At 34.9% G+C, this 21,239-nt stretch overlaps 1 protein-coding gene across 2 annotated transcripts in view; it reads right to left on the reverse strand.

The window, feature by feature from the left end:
• Positions 1-830: 830 nt before the first annotated feature.
• Positions 831-21,239, reverse strand: part of LOC126888191 (cytochrome c oxidase assembly protein COX15 homolog) — an 81,938-nt gene continuing 61,529 nt past the window's right edge. The window contains exons 5-8 of one of the 2 annotated variants that reach the window (XM_050656245.1): positions 15,444-15,711; positions 13,533-13,801; positions 6,612-6,748; positions 831-949 (exon numbers count right to left, since the gene is read on the reverse strand). In XM_050656245.1, the coding sequence (XP_050512202.1) occupies positions 6,617-6,748; positions 13,533-13,801; positions 15,444-15,711 (669 nt within the window). In that variant the 3' untranslated portion in view covers positions 831-949; positions 6,612-6,616. Of the gene's footprint in view, positions 950-6,563; positions 6,749-13,532; positions 13,802-15,443; positions 15,712-21,239 lie in introns of those variants that run through there. The other variant, XM_050656244.1, reaches the window with a different exon arrangement.

The raw sequence follows: 21,239 nt of genomic DNA on the forward strand, positions 1-21,239 counted from the left end.
TCGCAATTATTAAAATAATTGTTGAATTTTTTAAATGTATTTAGTTTGAATTTAAACAGTAAAATAAAATTTGAGAAACCATCAGTTGTAAATTAGGCACGCTATTTTTGTCGCTATTTTGGTTTGGGTGATGAGTAGGGGGTCGTGAACAATTTTTTTAACAAAAAGGGGTCGCGCTTTAGATAAGTTTGGGAAACACTGTCCTAGACGAATGAAAACGGAATGTGATTGCATATAGTGGAGTCCTTTTTGTTTTCTATATTCGTCGTCTGCGGTCTTATAAATTGTAAAAGTCGCATATTAAGGATGTACCAGAAAGAACTTTCAACAAGAAAAGTTTCAGATTGAAATAACTATTTACCATTTTAATTTTATTATAATGGTGAATTCTGCATCTGAGACTTTTCAATTTGATTAAGAGATGTCGCTGGATCGCGGCCCAATGGGAATTTCAATGATCTTTGAAATTCCTCTTAAATAGATGGTCGAGCTGTTTTTCGATTTAGAGTTGTGTACGCTAGCGCTGTTGAGGAAGCCTGCAATGGTGGAAACAGCTGTCCAGCGATTGTGCATCCTTCTGAATCGAAAACAAGCAAAACCATCTTTTACTTTTCTTTGCACTGCCATTAACAATTAAATGATCGCATCTTGTATTTTGGGGGTATTGTGATTAAGTCGATGATAGGAAAGGTAGTCATCTAAAATGGAAAATATTAGTTACATAATAAAAAGAAACTAAATTATTATTTAAAATTTGTACTTTGATAATAATAAAAAAAAACATTTATTTACAAAAAATACATTTTTTCTTAAAAATCTATTTCGGTAATCTTTTTAATTCATGAGATAGCCAAGTTGCTGCTGAAAGCACTGCTAGCGATCCCGTTTGGTGCGAAGCCGCTATACTAGTTGGTACGTAAGTTAACAATGTAGTAATACCTAAGGTAACCTAAAACAGAAAAAAATGTTGAAAAAAAAGTACATGCATTTTTGCATGTGTGTGTGTGTGTGTGTGAAACTATACAGGGTAATGCATTAAGAATATCCAATCTCTGAGTTATAGATTCTACACCTCAAAATATTAAGATTTAACACAAATCACTTAAATAAAATGCGGCTCCTTACTGAGTTACAGGGTTTTATTGAGAAATTTAAAAGCTATTTGTACCCAGTAACTTAAAACTATTTCACATAGTGCTGTAATACTTCGCAAAAAGTGACCGTATTGTACACCCTACTAAATTATGTTAAACAAACGTTTCTGGCTACTACCAGAGGCGTACGATAGGGGAAAGTGAATGGTTGACTGTTCCCACATTCTACGCTACTGACGGAATTACAATTTAAGAGCAATTTTTCTTCTTTTATATAGGCAGTACCTACTGCCTGTTTTTCTTCAACGGTGTCTTTCATTCTGCCCCTAAGTTGTCATTCCATCTTTTCCTTGGGCATTGAACGCTAGGGCTTCTAGTCGTCCACAGTGTGGCGTATTTCTTGCGCCAGGGTACAGAAAATGACTGTATGTTTTCTCAGATGATGTGTGATTCCTTCGAAAGTGGTTGTATTTCTATGGGTACTGGTTAAAATTTATTGTTTAATGAGTCAGACACTTCTAGTGTTTTAATATGAATGTATTATTATTATCAAAACATTTTCGAATGGTACATGTCAATGTTAAACAATGTTTGAACCATTTATTTGCTCTGTGGTGATGAAAAACGTACAATTTACAGTTTGACGTCGTGTGTGCTCTGAAAGTCGACCGCTTCGGTCGACGATTGAAGGTGTAAGAGGTCAAATTTTTAGCGTGCAGGCCTATCGTAAGTTCAAAAGTTGGCCAAAACAAGTCAAGTGTTGGCGTTACGAGGGGACAGGGGTATGAGCGTTGTTGCCAGATAAAATGGTTGAGTAAATTCAAACAGGCATCTTATACTTCTCCTGCCTAACGGTGACTTGTCCCTGGCTATTTTTACTATTCTTGATTCAGAAATCCTGCTTATGTGCTCATTCCACTCTTCTTTTCTGTTCTTTACCCAGGTATTTATATTGTCTATCCCACATATCCGTCTGATTTCCTCACTTCTTACCCTATCCTGTAGTCCTTTTCCAGCAATCCTTCTTAAGATCTTCATTTCGTTAGTTTACAGATGTCTTCGTGCATAGGCGTAACCAGGATGATCCTAAGGGGGGGTTACAACTACCTGAAAGGGGGGGGGGGGTTACAACTACTGGAAGGTCTCTGAGGGCTATGGTGTTAAGCGTATAGAGCTCAAAGTACATCCCAATGGGGGGGGGGGTTACAACCCCCAAAACCCCCCCCTGGTTACGCCTATGTCTTCGTGTTTTGCTTGTATCTGGTCTTGTTTCGGCCGTGTAAGTCATAACTGGCCTAATAACTGACTTATATATTCGGGCCTTTGTTTCCAATCTTAGGTGTTTGTTTTTCCAAATTATGTCGTTTAGGCATCCGGTCGTTCTACTGGCTTTAATTATTTGGTATTTTACCTCTTCTTCGATATTGTTGTCGGCTGATAGATTAATTCCCAGATATTTAAAAGTCACTACTTGTTGTATAATTTGATTGTCTAACTCCAATTTGCATCCTATTGGTTCTTTGGCAATTACTAAGCTTTCTGTTTTTTGGGCTGATATTTTCATATTCATTTCTTTTGAGTTAATGTTGAACTCGTGCAATAATTTTTGTAGGTCGTCTTCGCATTTTGCTACTAACACGGTGTCATCAGCGTAACAGAGTATTTTTATCTCTTTATTGCCCATTTTGTACCCTCTTTTTTTCTTCACTTGTTTTATTATTGCATCCAAGATTATGTTAAACAGTAGAGGGCTTAGTGAATCTCCTTGCGTGATTCCTGTGTTTGTTTCTATGGGTTCTGTTATTATGCCATTGACTTTCGTTTCTATTTTATTTCCTACATATATGTTTTCTATCAGTTTTATGATATCCAGTGGTAAATTTTTCGATTCTTTAATAGTTTTTATGTAAATAATGTATGTTCCTTAGTTACGATAAAGTTATTAGTTTTCGAGATATTTGCGGTGAAAAATGAAATGGCACCGTTATTTTGAATAATGTATTGTGTCGCTTCATTTTTAACTTTTAAACTTTAAGTTATTTACATAGACAGTATTGGAGAATCTAAAAATTACACTAAAATATAGCAATTGCGTCAGAGGCGTAGAGTTTGGGAAGGGTCAACCATTTATTTTCCCCTGTGGTACGCCTCTGGTAGTAGCCAGAAAGGATTATTTAACATAATTCAGGAGAGTGTATATCATCTACATTTTCTGCTAAGTGTGATAAGGATATGTCAAATAGTTTTAAAGTACTGGCTACAAATAATTTTTAAATTTTTAAATAAAACACCCTGTAACTTAGTAAGGAGTCCACATTTTATTTACGTGGTTGGGGTTAAATCTTAACAATTTGAGCTCTAGTCTAGAATCTACAACTCAGAGATTGGACATTATTAATTAATCACCCTGTATATTGTGCAGGACGATTAATTAAGAATGTAAAATTGTAGAATCTGGAATAAAAAGTTTATTTTGAATGAGATATTTTAAATTAAATATCACACTAAATTTTCTCTTAGTTTTTCATCCCTGTAACTTATTAAAATAAACATTAAAGAAGTTCTCTGGGGCTTTCGGCCCTCGCTAATAACGTATAAATAAATAAATGAATCCCCATTTGAATAGCATTGCAGCCGAAAATACGTACCCATCCTCTTAAAGAAAATTAATACAAACTATAGTCCGTCTAATTTACTTACCGTTGCACGTCATTATCTACGTTAGAGATCTAAGTTGACATTGTTGCCCAATTACAAAAAATTCTTGACTTCATTTTAAAACAAATACATCACACAATTTTTGCGGAAGTGGATTATATAGCAAAACAGATTAATATTTAATGTAAATAAATAAAAACTTTAGAATTAGAAAACAAGAATTAAGTTATAATCTTACGTTAAAGTACATAATAAAAACAGTAAATATAATGAAACAAATACTTATAGTAAAGAATATAACCAAATATGAAGTGTCATCACCGCAGCTGTCAAATAAATGTTACCAATTTATGCCAAAATATCACTTTCGTTCGATTAAAGTTACAGTGTATTCCGAACAAATGTGCTTCATAAAAACGCTTTATAATCCATTAATACAAATTAAACGAAACATATTATTGTGTATTTCTTTAAGTTAACATTAATAGAAATCTTTAAATATTATTTCTACACGTCTATAATAAAATATGTCTAGTGGCTGTAATGCCAGTGTACTCGGCAAAGTGATTCTAAAAAAGAACACAACTACCGCCTAAATATTTCGAGTTGGTATCATGTGATGTCACGGGCTATGACGCGGATGACGTGCAACGGTAAGTAAATTAGATGGAGTATATATAACTCGCAAACGACGATAGATCAGAAACATGTAAAGAAAATAGACTTGGCTAGGGATATGCCACTCAATGCATCGGGGTGATAACGTCGATATCAAGTACGGTGGTTTAGCTATCTTTGTCTGTCGTGCGAATGTGAGCGTATCTACCAAGAGGTGGGAGTAACGGAACGACAGTGACACACAGGCGGCGGCCATCATATGCTAGAGAGAGAAAGCTAAGCGCCGGTAGAGGGAGATAGATAGACCACCGACCCGAACTGCTCCGCGTTACGCCATTTTTCCGAATTGGCCAAATCTATGTGTATAAGATCTTTGCGATAGATACACTTATTTTGACAACGGTTCAAACAATGTAATCAGATTTTAGAGAACTAAGGCACCCTCTTTTACCGCAAACGATAGGTTGAGAGAATGATTGAGCTGTGGTTGATAGTGGAGTGTCGGTAATAGCTGATGCTGTGCTAATGGGTATATTTATCGTGCTTTGACTACAAGCATTTAGGCATTGAGGTGGATAGACATCGAAGCTTTTGCTTTCAGACAGCGAAAAAATTTGTCGCTATAATCAATAATTCATACCAGGAATATTCCTATATATACCTATTTTGATATGAAAAATTTTTTTTCGTCTAATTTATATGAGACAAAGACGGATAAATATCGAGGGAGATCTAGAGTAATAGGGCATTCCACGACTTTGACGTTTATCACACCGCTGGGAGTCAAACTATCAATCATTGTATTTGTTTATAGGTGTACCGTGTACCACATTATGTTTCGTAAGTTTTTCACCTTTAATAGTTTTTAGTTGTATTTTCAGAACAGTTTTTGGTAGACAATACAGATGTTGCTAATAGATATAAGCAAAAGATTGGCAAAATAAATAATATATCAAGATTCATTTTCCCTCAAGCAGTCTGAATTAACCTAAAGTGGAGAAAGTTCTCCAAGGAAATTCTCCGAATAGGGCTTTTCATCGATTGTCATTTGTTTCGAGCTTCTGTCATGTGTCACATAATATTAATATATCTACGTCATACCTCTTTGGTTTGTATCATTGGTATGTATATGCCAATAACGTATGACGTAGATATATTAATATTATGTGACACATGACAAAAGCTCGAAACAAATGACTGTGAATGAAAAGCCCTATATACCAATAACAAAAAATATTTGTATTTACGTAGTTGACAAATTTCTAACCTAGAAATTACGATTGTCATTTTACCATATGATTGATTATTTTTGTGTCAAATTATCTTACTCGCCTCATTGATTGGATATCTATTTAGAGTATTGTAATCGCCAACTGATTATACATCTGTACGTATCCGCTGTGAGCTCGTACGTAGAGGGGATATTTACAAATTCTCGAGCGCCAGTAGTGGCAAGTCTGTAAACGTTTACCGGAAATTTGACATAAATGTCAAAGTGATTAATGTAAAATTAAAATTAAAAACATTAATTATAAAAAATATTAGTTGGTCAAAGCTGTGGTATATATTTTTACCTTAAATATACTTACGTTCTAAATACTGAATTTAAGTTTTTTTAATGTTCCGTAATATGTAATTATAATTTAATCTAAAAATCTTAGCGCCATCTACACGATAATTGTGAAAGTATCCGAAGTAAGAAATTCATATTTTATCAATAGAACGTCAAAATGATTAGCAAAATCTTAAAAAAATCGATTACAATTTAATTAATTTTTTGCGTTGTAAATGTTAAGCGATAACAATTAAATAATAAATTTAAAAATTACCGGTGAAAGATAATTCCAGTAATCCGCTAGGAGCGCCACCAGCGAAGCTCAGAGCGTATAAATCCGTTTTAATATGCATATACCCGTCAAGGAATACATAATTTTCTAAGTTCAATGTATAATAATCACGTTTTTTCTGTCGCTTCCAACTGTAATACGTTAACGAGACTTCGATAATCTGTGACGCATTGAAAAAATGGTTTGGGACGGGCTATTACAGAACATTTACGTTTGCCTCCCAGCCGCCGCGCCGTATTGACTTAATTTTGACAGCACGTTGGAATGCCCTATAGACATCATTTCCGTTTTGTTCTTAAACCAGATTTATCTTAATAAGAATGTTAATGTATTAATTATAAGAATATTGAAAAATAAAAAAACATTTATTTACAAGAAATACATTTTTTCTTACAAAATCTATTTCGGCAACCTCTTTAATTCATGAGTTAGCCAAACTGCTGCTGAAAGCACGGCTAGTGATCCCGTTTGGTGCGAGGCAGCTATACTAGTTGGTACGTAAGTTAGTAACGTCGTAATACCTAAAGTAACCTAAAACAAAAAAAAATGTCCTCAGAAAAAAAAAATAAAAAATTTATAAAAATGGTGTATCCGTAAAATAAATAAATAAATAAATAAAAATGAATAAAAAATAAAAAAGCATTTTTAATGTGCAAAACATCATTGGAATGAAAGAATAAAACGAAAATAAAATTTCGGTCCTATAGATTGTTTGTCTTTCCGTTTGTCTATCTGTCAGTATTAAAATGAAAAATCTCTAATATATAGAGAAAAACTAACGACGGCCACGATGGGTTCCCGTTCAGCACCTAAAGTAAGGGTGTTACCCTTATTAGGGTAAAAATTATCAAAATGGAAATACTCACTTCTGGTTTTAACTACACTCATTTTGATAATGGTTTCGTTATCAGCGTGGTAAAAATGCGTCTAAAACTATTAGTCTAAGAGCTGGGAGCGGATTTTGTGCGTGATAAGTAATATGGAAAAACTACGTGGATATGTTGAATTAGTTGTGTACATGACTTTCACCAACGGCCGGAAACCAGAGTGGAGGCAGAGGGTAGTTATAAGGGGTCAAAGTCGCGGTTTTTATTATTTTTTTTTATGAAGCTCATGATCGAGATAGTGCACCAAAATTTGGGAATAAGTAGGTCATGACGTACCTAAGTAAAATCTCTAGGGGCGCAACACTGCGTGGCCGACAAAGGGGTGGGGGTAGGGGTGAATATAAAAAATATAAGGGGCTTTTTGCGCCGTTCGTGATTGAGATAGTGCACCAAATTTTGGGTATAAGTAGACCATGACATAAGTAAGTAAAATCCCCAGAGCCGGAAACCAGAGTGGGGGAGGAAGGTGGTTATAAGGGGTCAAAGTCCCGTTTTTTATTATTTTTTTTTTGTGACGCTCATGATCGAGAGAGTGCACCAAAAGGGAATAAGTAGGTCATGACGTAACTAAGTAAAATCTCCAGGGGTGGCACGCTGCGTGGCCGACAAAGGGGTGGGGCAGGGGTGAATACAAAAAATATAAGGGGTTTTTTGCGACGTTCGTAATCGAGATAGTGCACCAAAATTTGGGAATAAGTAGATCATGACGTAACTAAGTAAAATCTCTAGGGGCGGAACGCCGCGTGGCCGACAAAGGGGTAGGATTGAATATAAAAAATATGAAGGGTTTTTGCGACGTTTGTGATTGAGATGGTGGACCAAAATTTGGGAATAAATAGACCATGACATTACTAAGTAAAATCCCCAGAGCCGGAAACCAGAGTGGGGGACGAGGGTAGTTATAAGGGGTCAAAGTCGCCGTTTTTATTATTTTTTTTGTGACGCTCATGATCGAGTGCACCAAAATTTGGGAATAAGTAGATCGTGACATTACTAAGTAAAATCTCCAGGGGGGAACGCTGCGTGGGGGACAAATGTTGTGCCAGGTCACAAAAAAATAATACACACTGCGACTTTGACCCCTTAAAACTACCCTCATCCCCAACTCTGGTTTCCGGCTCTGGGAATTTTACTTAGCTAAGTCATGGTCTACTTATTCCCAAATTTTGGTGCACTATCTCAATCTAGAACGTCGCAAAAAACTCCTTATATTTTTTAGATTCACACCTACCCCCACCCCTTTATCGGCCACGCAGCGTTTCATCCCTGGAGATTATACTTAGTTACCTCATGACCTACTTATTCCCAAATGTTAATGCACTATCTCGATCATGAGCGTCACAAAAAAAATAATAAAAACGGCAACTTTGACCCCTTATAACTACACTCGTCCCCCACCTCGGGTTTCCGGCTCTGAGGATTTTGATTAGTTATGTTATGGTCTATATATTCCCAAGTTTTGGTGCGCCCCATCCCTTTGTCGGCCACGCAGCGTGCCACCCCTGCAGATTTTACTTAGTTACGTCATGACCTACTTATTCCCAAATTTTGGTGCACTATCTCGATCATGAGCGTCACAAAAAAAATAATAAAAACCGCGACTTTGACCCCCTATAACTACCCTCGGCCCCCACTCTGGTTTCCGGCTGTTGGTGAAAGTAATGTACACAACTAATTCAACATATCCCCGTATAGTTTTTCCATATTACTTATCACGCACAAAATCCGCTTCTATCTCTCCGACTATATGTCTTGGTTAACTCTGGTCATAAAAATTTTTCACTTGTGCTGAAAATTTTGATTTATTTTTGATCTTTTTAGATATTTAGATATTTCTGTATGAGAACCTGGATACCAAATAATGTCTCTCTTGTACAGAAATTACTTTTGAAGCCAAATTAAGTCTTGTCAATGTTTTCTTCAATATAGTATACATATTATTCTGAAATGAAGTATTTTCAGACATATCTTAAACACAGGGCTCATTAAACTAATAATTCTGTATTCCTTGTAGTACTTGCTGTTGGCCGTCTTAGGTAATGCATTAATGTTAATTTAAGCCATCCTTTAGCCAAAGGCGTCACTTTGGCTAAAGGATTTAAGTCACTTTTGGTGACATAATCAATATAAACGGTACCCAATTATGATTGTGTGGTGGATTATACTTGGATGGGTGGACAATAGATGGACTAGAAGAATATTGGAATAAGGGCCGGACTGGCTCATAAAAAAGCGCCAACTCAAATTCTAAAAAAGACGCCAACCTAATCTCTAAACAAAGGCGCTAGACCCCCCTCTTATGCTTTTACATCAAACTTTTTTGAAATCCTAATGCATGTAAAGTAAATCCATATTACTTGTGCATTTTTTTAAGCTTAATTTTAATTTAAACCCATAGAGTAATTTACTATTTTTATTGGGAATAATATATTTTATATATACTAGAATTTACTTATATATACTTTTATATATTATAGAAAATATAGTTTCAGGTTCCCAGTATTCCTTGTACTCCATTACACTTTTCGGTATTCTCTGAAAACTCCATACAAATTTTTGAAAAGTGCGAGTAATTTTTCGATTGCTTCCGCAGAAGAATCTACTGGTTCAAAAATATTTAAAAAAAATCATGATGATTGGTGTTCAGTAGAAGTCACTTTTTGAAATTTTTCATTTTAGAGCGGTCTAAAACTCCATATAATAGAAGAGTAAACCTTCCAGCCAAGAAGACACTGGAAAGAGAACACATACCCATTGGCTGAAACTCATGCAAGGTACGAGAGAGGGGGCATGTCCAGCGGTGCTTGAGATAGGGCATAGTAAAACCGACTGCAAGGGAGAAAAGAGGGTGGACTCCTACTGCTAATGTGCCAAGGGTGCACCAGGCACGAGAATGCAGTAGTGAGGCGACTTTTTGCCTCAATTGTAAAGAGTCCTGTCACAGAGCCGACAGCTTACAGTTCCTCAAGAGAGACCCTGTCACAAGAGATAAGGAAAGGGTGGGTGAAAGCACTTGGGACCTGAAATCAGACAGCGTACGGGTAAGTTAGAGAGATAAGAACCGTCTAATACGAAGTTCCTTCAAATAAATGTGGGAAGGGCGCTCACAACGTTGCAAAGGTACTCGCAAGGGTCGCACGAAGGGAGGGTTATGACATTTGGTCTCTCGACAAAGAATCATTAAAGATGAGAGATCTGATGCGACCCTATACGTGGTCCGAGGAGTTGGCATGACCAGACACTCTGTCAAAAATGGGTATGTTTAGGTATAAGTTGGAGACATGGTGGTGTACAATTGCTATGTTTCATTAAACGTCCCACTTCAAGTATATGAAGAGTACATTGCTTCGATTATGCAAGAGGCTAGGACGGAGAGTGTATCGGTCGTCATAGCCGAGACCTGAGTGTGAACGATTGTCCATGAAACCCATGAGTGCAAGATGGCAGAGGGAAATACCTAGCAGAATGGATCTACGCTGTGGGGCTTACCATGCTAAATGACGGTAAAGCACCTACGTTCGTAAGAGAGAATAGTAAATCCTTTCTAGACATCTCGCTGGTTTCAACGTCACTTCTAAACAGGGTCGTCAGCTTGACTTTTTTGGAAGAAAAATCGCTCAGCTTAAGCGAGTATGTGAGTTTTGAACTAAAGAACAAAAGGGAGGAACGGAGAAATGAAGTTATCGATCTAAAGAGATTTTTAAATGAGGTTTTTGTGGATGTTTTCCTAAATGCGAGGATGTAGATGAGTTCAAATGGGAGGTATGAAAGGAAACAACCATTCTGGTTTAACGGGCGGCTTGAATATCTGAGAACAAATTGTATGGGAGTAAGAAGGGAGTGAAAGAGGTTAATAAGAGTGCAAGCAGGAAATATGGAAGGGAGAATGAATTAATTGAAGCGAATGCAGAATGAGTACAGAAATAAGATTAAATGATCGAAGAGATAAAGGTGAAGTAACCTGCTTCAGGATCTCATAAGGAATATCTAGGGGCAGGGTTTCAAGACTGTGTGTAGCAAATTATAGGGGAAAAAGACATCCTACCCCCTGCCTGAGGAGGAGAGACTCCGTTTAATACAGGAGCTCTATACACTTCTAAATTCTAACAATTTTAAATTGGTCCCCAGTAATAATTTATAAACAAGAACGTTGAATATATTGTTTATTATAATGTTTATTATAATAAAATATAATATTCTTTGTTATAGTTTAAAGTGATCAACGTTTTGATACGCGCCGTTAATTATTAATGAGTTCACTATTTCCGAAAGACGAGTAAACTCCACCTGATCATCACGTGATTCCAGTTACTTTTGGTGAATTCAACCGCGTGATTTTGGATGACTCATGTTCATTATTTATTTATTAAACTTGTATGTTTAAAACCAACGAATTATACGAACATATAACGGAATGTATTCACAACGCATCCCAAAAAGCTCTAGGCCTAGGCGAAGAGACCAGTACAGTCCACAGATCAGCGGGAAAAATTACTTGGAATACACAGTTGGAAGAGCAAAGAAATAAGAAACAGGAAGCGTACAAAAGATGGCTGAACACTAAGAACCCCGAAGATAAAGTGATATACAAAGATCAACAAAGAATATTTAAAGAAATGACAAGGAACAACAAAAACGAAACATGGGATGCAAAATGTAAAGAAGTTGACTGTTACATCGGAGGAGCGCGATCATCAGCGGCTTGGAAATTAATAAAATCCTTGAAAACCGACACATCAAACAAAATTCGAATACAGCCCATCCAGATAGATGCATGGAAGGAGCATTACGCAAGGGAACCAAATGAAGACAGAGATATCTATAACACTGATTCACCCCAACGTATACGAGTAAACGGCGAATATGTAAACGTGGAAGAACAAATACAACAAGCACTTAAATCCATGAAGAACAACAAAGCATCCGGGCCGGAGAGCATACCAGCAGAACTTCTAAAACACGGAACACCAAAACTTATAAGGTATCTTAAAGTGATATTCACAAGATACTTGAAGGGGGAAGAAATCCCGAATAGTTGGAAAGAAGCATGGCTTACTCCAATTCACAAAAAAGGTCCAAAAGATATCTGCGGAAACTACAGGTGTATCTCGGTCACTAGTACCTTTAGCAGGCTGTTTGGTAAAATTTTAAAAACATGATTGAGCAAGAATACGAACCTCATGAAATTGAACAGCAAGCAGGTTTTAGAGCTGGAAGATCTTGCGTAGACCACATATTTACCCTAACACAACTTTACCCTAACACATGAAAAGAAAGTTGCAAGAAGCCAGGAAATACATCTTTTATTTGTAGATCTGACAAAAGCATATGACACGATTCCTGTGAGAAAGTTGTGGCAGTCTCTTGAACGATCTTCCTTAAATAACACGATCATCGCCGCGGTCAAACAACTATACAATAAAGCCACATCAAAAATCAAACTAAACAACACCTTATCAGAAGAATTTCCAGTAACAAAAGGATTACGACAAGGATGCTGCCTCTCCCCAGTACTATTAAAGATATTTTTAAATAAAGCACTAAAACACTGGAGACGATCTTGTTCAGGGATGGGAATTCAACTTGACGATGATACAACATTGTATTTGTATACTCTACATTTCGCGGATGACCAAGTCGTAGTAGCAGCGGATAAGGAAGATTTAGAATTCATGACTATACGGTTATTTCAAACAAATGAAGAGTGGGGCCTTTCTGTAAATAGAAACAAAACGCAATACTTATGCATCGGGACTGAAGTAGGAGATCTAATAGTTAACGAACAAGAAACAATCAAAAACTGTGAGGAATATGTATATTTGGGAACAACAATCAACAAGAGATGGCGCACCGAAAAAGAGATAGAGCAAAGGATCGTGAAAAGAAAAAGGGTGATTGGATGCCTAAACCCGATGTTATGGTCAAAAGAACTATCTAATCAAAGAAAACATCTTATCTTTAACTCTATCTTTAAAAGTATGGTGCTCTATGGATGCGAAACATGGCAACTTATTAAATCCCTGGAACGACGCCTACTTGCATTGGAAATGGACTTCTGGAGAAGATCGGCTAGAAAATCAAGGCTTGAAAGAATACAAAATGGCCAAATCAGAAATATAATGGGAGTCAAGTCAACCATCATAGACGAAATTCAAAGGAGACAACTGATCTGGTATGGTCATGTAGAAAGAATGGACGACGACAGACTGCCAAAACAAATTCTAAAATGGACGCCAAGGGAAAGAAGGAAGAGAGGAAGGCCGAAACAATCCTGGCTAGGCGGCATTCAGAAGGCAATGTCGGAAAGGAATCTTTACCCTGGCGAATGGAACGATCGACGAAGCTGGAAACTGGGAACCGGAAGGCGAAGAACGCTATAAATAACCGGGATAATAATCATAAAACGTATGTATATAGTATATACTTACTTGAAGGTAAGCTAGTAACCCTAATACAGTTGCTGCAGTGTAAGCTTTTGGAGGCAATACTCTTTTTTTAGATAAGTACCAAAGTGCCGTTATAACACCCAACGTAGTTGTTCCTAACAGTCTATGATCAAATTGTACAGTTGTTGGATTTTCAGTGAAATTTGTAAGTTTTGGACTGAACGCCATTATGTCAGAGGGAATCCACCTATCGGCCATTTTGGGAAACGAATTGTAGACTAATCCAGCATCTAAACCAGCAACAAACGCGCCTAAAAAGTAAAATAATTATTATTTAATAATCAGAAAACAAATAAACATATTACGAGTGAAAATAGAGACTTAACGAGCTCACCAATATTAAAATCAGAAGTGAAATATGCGATCGACAGTTGAAAAAATAATAAAGCTGTAGGACCCGACAACGTAAATGCAGAAATAGTTAAACTCTTTAATGTAAGTGCCTTCTTCTTTTTATTGCGCCATCTCCTTTCGAAAGTTGGCGATCCAAATGGCAATTGTAGCTTTGGAAACTGCTGCACGAAAAATGTCTGCGCATGCGTGGTCAAACCATCTTCTCAAGTCTTGCAGCCACGAGTTCTGGCGTCTTCCTACTGATTTTTTGCCATGTACTTTACTCTGTTCTCTTCCATTCACCGCAATGTGTTTGTTTTACATGGATATCGACATCGACCGCGACCTACACCTCCACCGCGACCCACTTGTTCTGTCCTTACCCTAAATAGTGGAAAAAATACCATCAGATTGGCTGAAGTCAACTTTCGTAACAATTCCAAAGAAGCACAACGTCAATCGCTGCAAAGATCATTGACTAATCATCTCAATGAGCGACGTACTCAAAGCGTTCTTAAAAGTAGTTCATATGCGGATTTATAACAAATGTAGAGAGGGAACATGAGACACTCAGTTTCACAACCACACACTGGTTTCAAAAACGGTTTAGGAACATGAACATGAGAGGCATTGTTTGCATGCATTTATGAGTGCACAAATGCTCTGACCAGAGGGATGTCTTTATTTGCCTTGTCGATTACAAAAAAGCTTTTGACAATGTAAGACATAATGTGTTAATACAGGCGTTAAGGGAGATTTGTCTTGATGGAAAATATATGAGGATGATTTATAAGCTGCACTGGAATCAAAAGGCAGAATTAAGAATCTTTAACAGTGTATATACACAACAAGAAAAAACAAGTAAGGGCGTGAGGCTGAATCCTCTCCTCTCTGCTGTTTAGTATTCATTGCTCATCATCATCCAGCCTCAAACGTCTACTGCAGAACATAGGTATCCTCCCCTCGTTTCCAACCCCATCTATCCTGAGCCGCTCTCATCCAGTTTTTATTTACCTTTCTTAAGTCGTCAGTCCATCTTTTAGGAGGTCGACCGACGCTTCTCTTGTCTTCTCTTGGCCTCCATTCCAATAACCTCTTCGTCCATCGCCCATCTGTCATTCTGGCTATGTGTCCCGCCCATCTCTACTTCAACCTGGCTATCCTCTCGATGACTTCAGTCACCTTTGTTCTTCTCCTGATTTCTTCGTTTCTGATTTTGTCTCGCAGAGTTATTAATAACATTGACCGCTCCATTCTTCTCTGCGTGACTCTTAGTTTGGTAGCCGAGGCTTTAGTTAAGGTAAGTGTTTCTGAGCCATACGTCAAGACTGGGAGGACGCACTGATCAAATACCTTTCTCTTTAGGCATGTGGGCAACTCACTTTTAAAATTTTCTCTCAGTTTTCCAAATGCTGCCCACCCAAGACCCATTTTCTCTATTCTATGTTATTCGTTGTATAGATCTTATACAGTATTCTTTGTTAAAGATCTTATACTACCTAAACTAAAAAGTATATCTTTAAGAAATTGTTACATCTCTAGTTAAAAATATTACCTTACCCGACACAGCCGTTAGAAACACCAGCCCTTTAGCTGTATGTGCTAACATCCTAAACCTCCTAGACTTTTTCAATATTCTTTGACTTACGATGACGATTGGTTTGGCTGGTGCTAATATATCTAAAGCAGACCAAAGGAATAATGTATAGAGAATAAATGCCAAACTAAGATGAGACGCAAGTCGATACTGAGATACTCTTGGTACATCACTCTCTCCATGGAAACGATCTTCTAAACCAGATTTAACCATGTACCACCCCATTAGACCCTGAAAATTTAATCACCAAATTATCACCAAAATCACCAAAAAGATTATTACTCTGGGCTAATTAGCAAAATACAGGGAAAAGTTATTTAAAAGCAATTTTAGTGCTGGAATCGAATCCTATGACTGTATATATTAATAATATAGGTATGCAAAGTCCGCAGGTAGTGTGCTACTTTTTTATAAACAAAATGGCGCCCGAAAATCGTGTTTTTTAAATTTTTGCTCTATAACTCCAAAGATTTTAACTTTACACCAAAAACACCCGAATAAAAATTCACCGTAATTAAATTCTGCATAGAGACGTGTTTTTCCCGATTTACTTAGACGAAAATTGTCCCCGGAAAATCCGGGTTTTTCCAACAAAATCTTTAATTTTCAACTAAAATTTTAGATAAGTAATTGTTTATCAATAATTAAATAACTGGGTAATATAAAAGCTCTTTCCGTATAGATTATAATTCCAGAAGCCGATGGAAATTCCAGAAGCCGATGGAAATTGAATGAACAGCTTAGCAACAATTGAATTGTTAATTAAAAATTTACGGTCGCTATAATAACCACAATAATTATGATACATAAGAATAATTATGATTTTTTTAGAAAAAGACAATGTACCTATGTAATGTACTTTACAGAATTGAAATTGGACTATTTAAGCGGCCTCAGGAATATTTTAAAATTATAAACAATTTTTGGTTCATAAACAAATAGAATATCTCGGGAAATATTAAATTAAATTAAATCATGAAAACGGTATTGGAAAAAAGCGGCAGGACGCTTCTTTTAAAAGAGAAAACATTTAATTGTGATGAGTGGTTCCTGAGATAAAACCGGTCAAGTTGACCGGCATTTACGGCAAAGATATAAACAATATGATCATAATTTTTGAACCATCACCTTTTTATTTTTGTCCTTTTTCTCCACACCAATTTTTATATCTTTAAAATTGTCATAACATATATTATTATAATAAAAACTATCGATATTACAAGTGAAAATTGCCAAAAATAGCAAAATTCCAATCAAAAATTAGGTTGAAGAAAATGTAATCTCAAAGTTCAAAATCGGTATACGTTAAAAAAATGCATTTTCTTGGCTTCCCATATTCCCATGGAGCAATTTTCTTCATTCTTTTTTGTTCCCAAGTAACTCGAGTAGAGCCATCTAACTAACGCATTATTAAATGTCAAATTTGCTTTTGTTTTGTTATAATAAATTAATTTATTTATTATATTTTTTTTTTTTTAAATATAGATTGTCTAAATAATTATACAGCTTTCAAATGAGAATATTTGTGTTTTTAACGTTACAAGGTAAACTGGTAGTAAGTTTATCTAAAAAAAGTCTACAACTGGAAAACATATGTAGTTTTCTTTTCTTATAAATAAATTAATCTATTATAACAAAACAAAAGCAACTTTGACTTTAATAATACGTTAGTTAGATGGCTCTCAAAAGAATGAAGAAAATTGCTCCATGGGAAGCCGAGAAAATGCATTTTTTAACGTATACCGATTTTGAGCTTTGAGATTACATTTTCTTCAACCTAATTTTTGATTGGAATTTTGCTATTTTTGTCAATTTTAGTCTCGTAATATCGATAGTTTTTATTATAATAATATATGTTATGATTATTTTAAAGATTACTACTTTTAAAGATTATTTTAAAGATTATTTTAAAGATTAGAGACTACTACGGCACTGTGTGATATTATACCTGTTTCAGTTGTGTCCGAATTAAATACTAGTTTTAGTATAAAGTGCTCAAGTTTAATTTGTTTCGAGTATATCAAGGTATTTATAAACAGTTTATTTATCACTGCAGCATTTTGAACGCATAGTTAATGTTTCTGTTATCGAGTATTTTGTGCGAATTTCAAATATAACCTCAACAATTCAACTTCGATTTCCACGATTTCTTATCAATTAGCAATTAATTGCTTTGATAATTTACCAGTGGCGTATCTCTTGCTATCTACCTAACTGATTTGTATATCCAAGATGCCTTCAAAAATTGCTTGTAAATGTTGTGAATTATCATTTGATGGCCACCTTATGGTTACATGCTGTGTTTGTAAGGATACCTATAAACATTCCTGTGTTGATATTACTTCAAATGAAGTACGTATTCTAAATGGTAATAAAGGATGTGATTGGACATGCGTGGGTTGTAGAGGTATTGGTAAAGATCTCAATGAATTAAAGGCCCTTATTATTCAACTCCAGAAAGACATAAAAGAATTAAATGCAGAAAAAGCTAAAACCGAAACTTCTGTAGATTTTGAAGATTTGGTATCGGAAGTAACCGATAGACAAAAGCGTAAGAAAAATGTAATGTTCTTTAATGTTGCTGAACCGGAACAAAATACACCGTCCCAAGAACAAGCTAATTACGATAAAGAAGTTATTTCAAGTATACTAACTTCATTGTCTCCAGAGCTGTCAAACATTAATATGAGTATCGTTAGACTGGGTACTGCCGATAAGTCAAAAAATAGGCCAATTAAGATTACAGTTGAAAATGAAGATATTGCGAGTAAAATATTAATAAACTCTAATAAACTTAAAGCAAAGAAAAATTACAAAAATATAGGGATTTCTGCGGATCGTACTAGACGGCAATTAGAATATTATAAAAAAGTTAAACAAGAGCTATACGATAGGAAAAACTCTGGTGATACTAACTGTCGGATAAAATATATCAACGATGTTCCAAAAATAGTATCTTTAAACTAAGTCAACCCAACAGTATCTGTAACGAAGAAATCAAAGTTTACTATCAAAACGTCAGAGGACTTAACAGTAAAATAGACATGTTCTCTTCAAGTGTGAGTGATTGCGAATATAGTGTTGTAGCATTAACCCTTTCAGTCACACTGTACCTCAAGAGGTACATTTATTATGTATGATTTTAAACATCAATGGGAATCGACTTATATCCAAGAAAATATTTTACAGATCAAATATCATGTTTAATTCGTAGACGCCTGCATTCTGCGCGCGATATTGTTTTTGCTTGACAGTTATAACTTGATTTGAAATTAGTTCGTTTGAGTAACATTTGCAATATGTTAGGACAGTCTGTTTGTGTATGTTGTTTTTACTGTTTATTTTCGAGAATAAACGCGGATATATGATTGATAGGTAAGTAAACACTGTAATTTATCATAGTATGTATTAGTTTCTAAAATGTAGATGATACAAAGTAGTAATCTAGGCACCTCAATTAGATGTACCTTATGAGGTACAAACTGCTTCTAAGGATGTTTTTGTGATAGAACGAATAATATATATTTTCGTGAAAAACATGTTATTTCATGAAATATTTATATTCAGATATTGCTAATATAGTAAAAAACCACTTACAAATGAGGAGTTACCATATTATCTTGAAAATGACGATGATTCAGATAATCCGAATCTTGACGAGGAAGATGATGGATGGGAGGATGATACTCAAATGGAAACTAATGATGAAATAGTTCAATTTTTGAATGAAAGTGCTCGTTCAGATGAATAAGAAGCTAATTCTCAAGACGTAGAGGATGATTTGGAGCAAGAGCCAAACAACGTCCAAGATAGAAGATGAAATAAATGGCAGGGATTGTTTTGCTGATTTTTATAATAGATAGGCTCTTAAGTAATACTCTAAACAACTACTCTTTTTTGTATTTTTTTAGATGATAATAATAAATTTATTTCTAGTATTAGAATAAATTAAATACTAATTAGTTGATTTTGTTTTTTTTTGTAACATCCTTAAAGGCAACATGTACCTTGTGAGGTACAGGTGGTAACAAGAAAAACAGATGGAGGGGGAGTATTTTTTTGTTACGTATTGTTTTAGTTACCTCTCTCAAGCATATCTACCAAATTTTATAATTTTTGGATGCCTCTTTCTAGGTGTGTGACTGAAAGGGTTAAGTGAAACCTGGTTGAAACCGGAAGTAAATTCTAGTGAATTATTTCCGGGTAACTATGAAGTTTATCGAAGTGATCGTAAATTTGATCAAGTGGGGTTAACTTGTGGTGGTGGTGTACTTTTTTCGAACCATCACCTTTTTATTTTTATCCTCTTTCATCACACCAATTTTCATATCTTGAAAATAATCATAACATATATTATTATAATAAAAACTATCGATATTACGAGTGAAAATTGCCAAAAATAGCAAAATTCCAATCAAAAATTTGGTTGAAGAAAATGTAATCTCAAAGTTCAAAATCGGTATACGTTAAAAAATGCATTTTCTCGGCTTCCCATGGAGCAATTTTCTTCATTCTTTTTTTTTGTTCTTAAGTATCTCGAGTAGAGCCGTCTAACTAACGCATTATTAAATGTCAAAGCTGCTTTTGTTTTGTTATAATAAATTTATTTATTTATTATAACAAAAATTTTTAATTTGTTTAAATAAAGATTGTTTAAATAATTATACAGCTTTCAAATGAGAATATTTGTGTTTTTAACGTTAAAAGGTACACTTGTAGTAAGTTTATCTAAAAAAAGTCTACAACTGGAATAAATATGTAATTTTCTTTTCTTATAAATAAATTAATCTATTATAACAAAACAAAAGCAAGTTTGACATTTAATAATGCGTTAGTTAGATGGCTCTACTCGAGATACTTGGGAACAAAAAAAGAATGAGGAAAATTGCTCCATGGGAAGCCGAGAGAATGCATTTTTTTAACGTCTACTGATTTTGAACTTTGCGATTACATTTTCTCAACCTAATTTTTGATTGGAATTTTGCTATTTTTGGCAAAATTCACTCGTAATATCGATAGTTTTTATTATAATAATATATGTTATGAGTATTTTAAAGATATGAAAATTGGTGTGAAGAAAGAGAACAAAAATAAAAAGGTGATGGTTGGAAAATTATGATCCTATTGTTTATATCTTTGCTGTAAATACCGGTCAAATTTGACCGGTTGTATCTCAGGAACCACTAATAACAATTAAACGTTTTTTCTTTTAAAAGAAGCGTTCTGTCGCTTTTTTTTCAATACTGTTTTCATGATTTAATTTAATTTAATATTTCCCGAGATATTCTATTTGTTTATAAGCCAAAAAATTGTTTATAAATTTAAAATATTCCTGAGGCCGCCTAAATAGTTCAATTTCAATTCTGTAAGTACATTAGATAGGTACAGTGTCTTTTTATACAAAAATCGTAGTTATTCTTATGTATCGTAATTATTGTGGTTATTAAAGCGACCGTAAATTTTTAATTAACAATTCAATTGTTACTACTGTTCATTCAATTTCCATCGGCTTCTGGAATTATAATCTATACGAAAAGAGCTTTTATATTACCAAGCTTTTAAATTATTCATAAACAATTACTTATCTAAAATTTTAGTTGAAAATTAAAGATTTTGTTGGAAAAACCCGCATTTTCCGGGGAAAATTTTCGTCTAAGTAAATCGGGAAAAGCACATCTCTATGCAGAATTTAATCACGTTGAATTTTTATTTGAGTGTTTTTGGTGTAAAGTTAAAATCTTTGGAGTTATAGAGCAAAA

This window comes from Diabrotica virgifera, chromosome 7 (genome assembly GCF_917563875.1).
Source record: "Diabrotica virgifera virgifera chromosome 7, PGI_DIABVI_V3a".
Classification (NCBI taxonomy): domain Eukaryota; kingdom Metazoa; phylum Arthropoda; class Insecta; order Coleoptera; family Chrysomelidae; genus Diabrotica; species Diabrotica virgifera.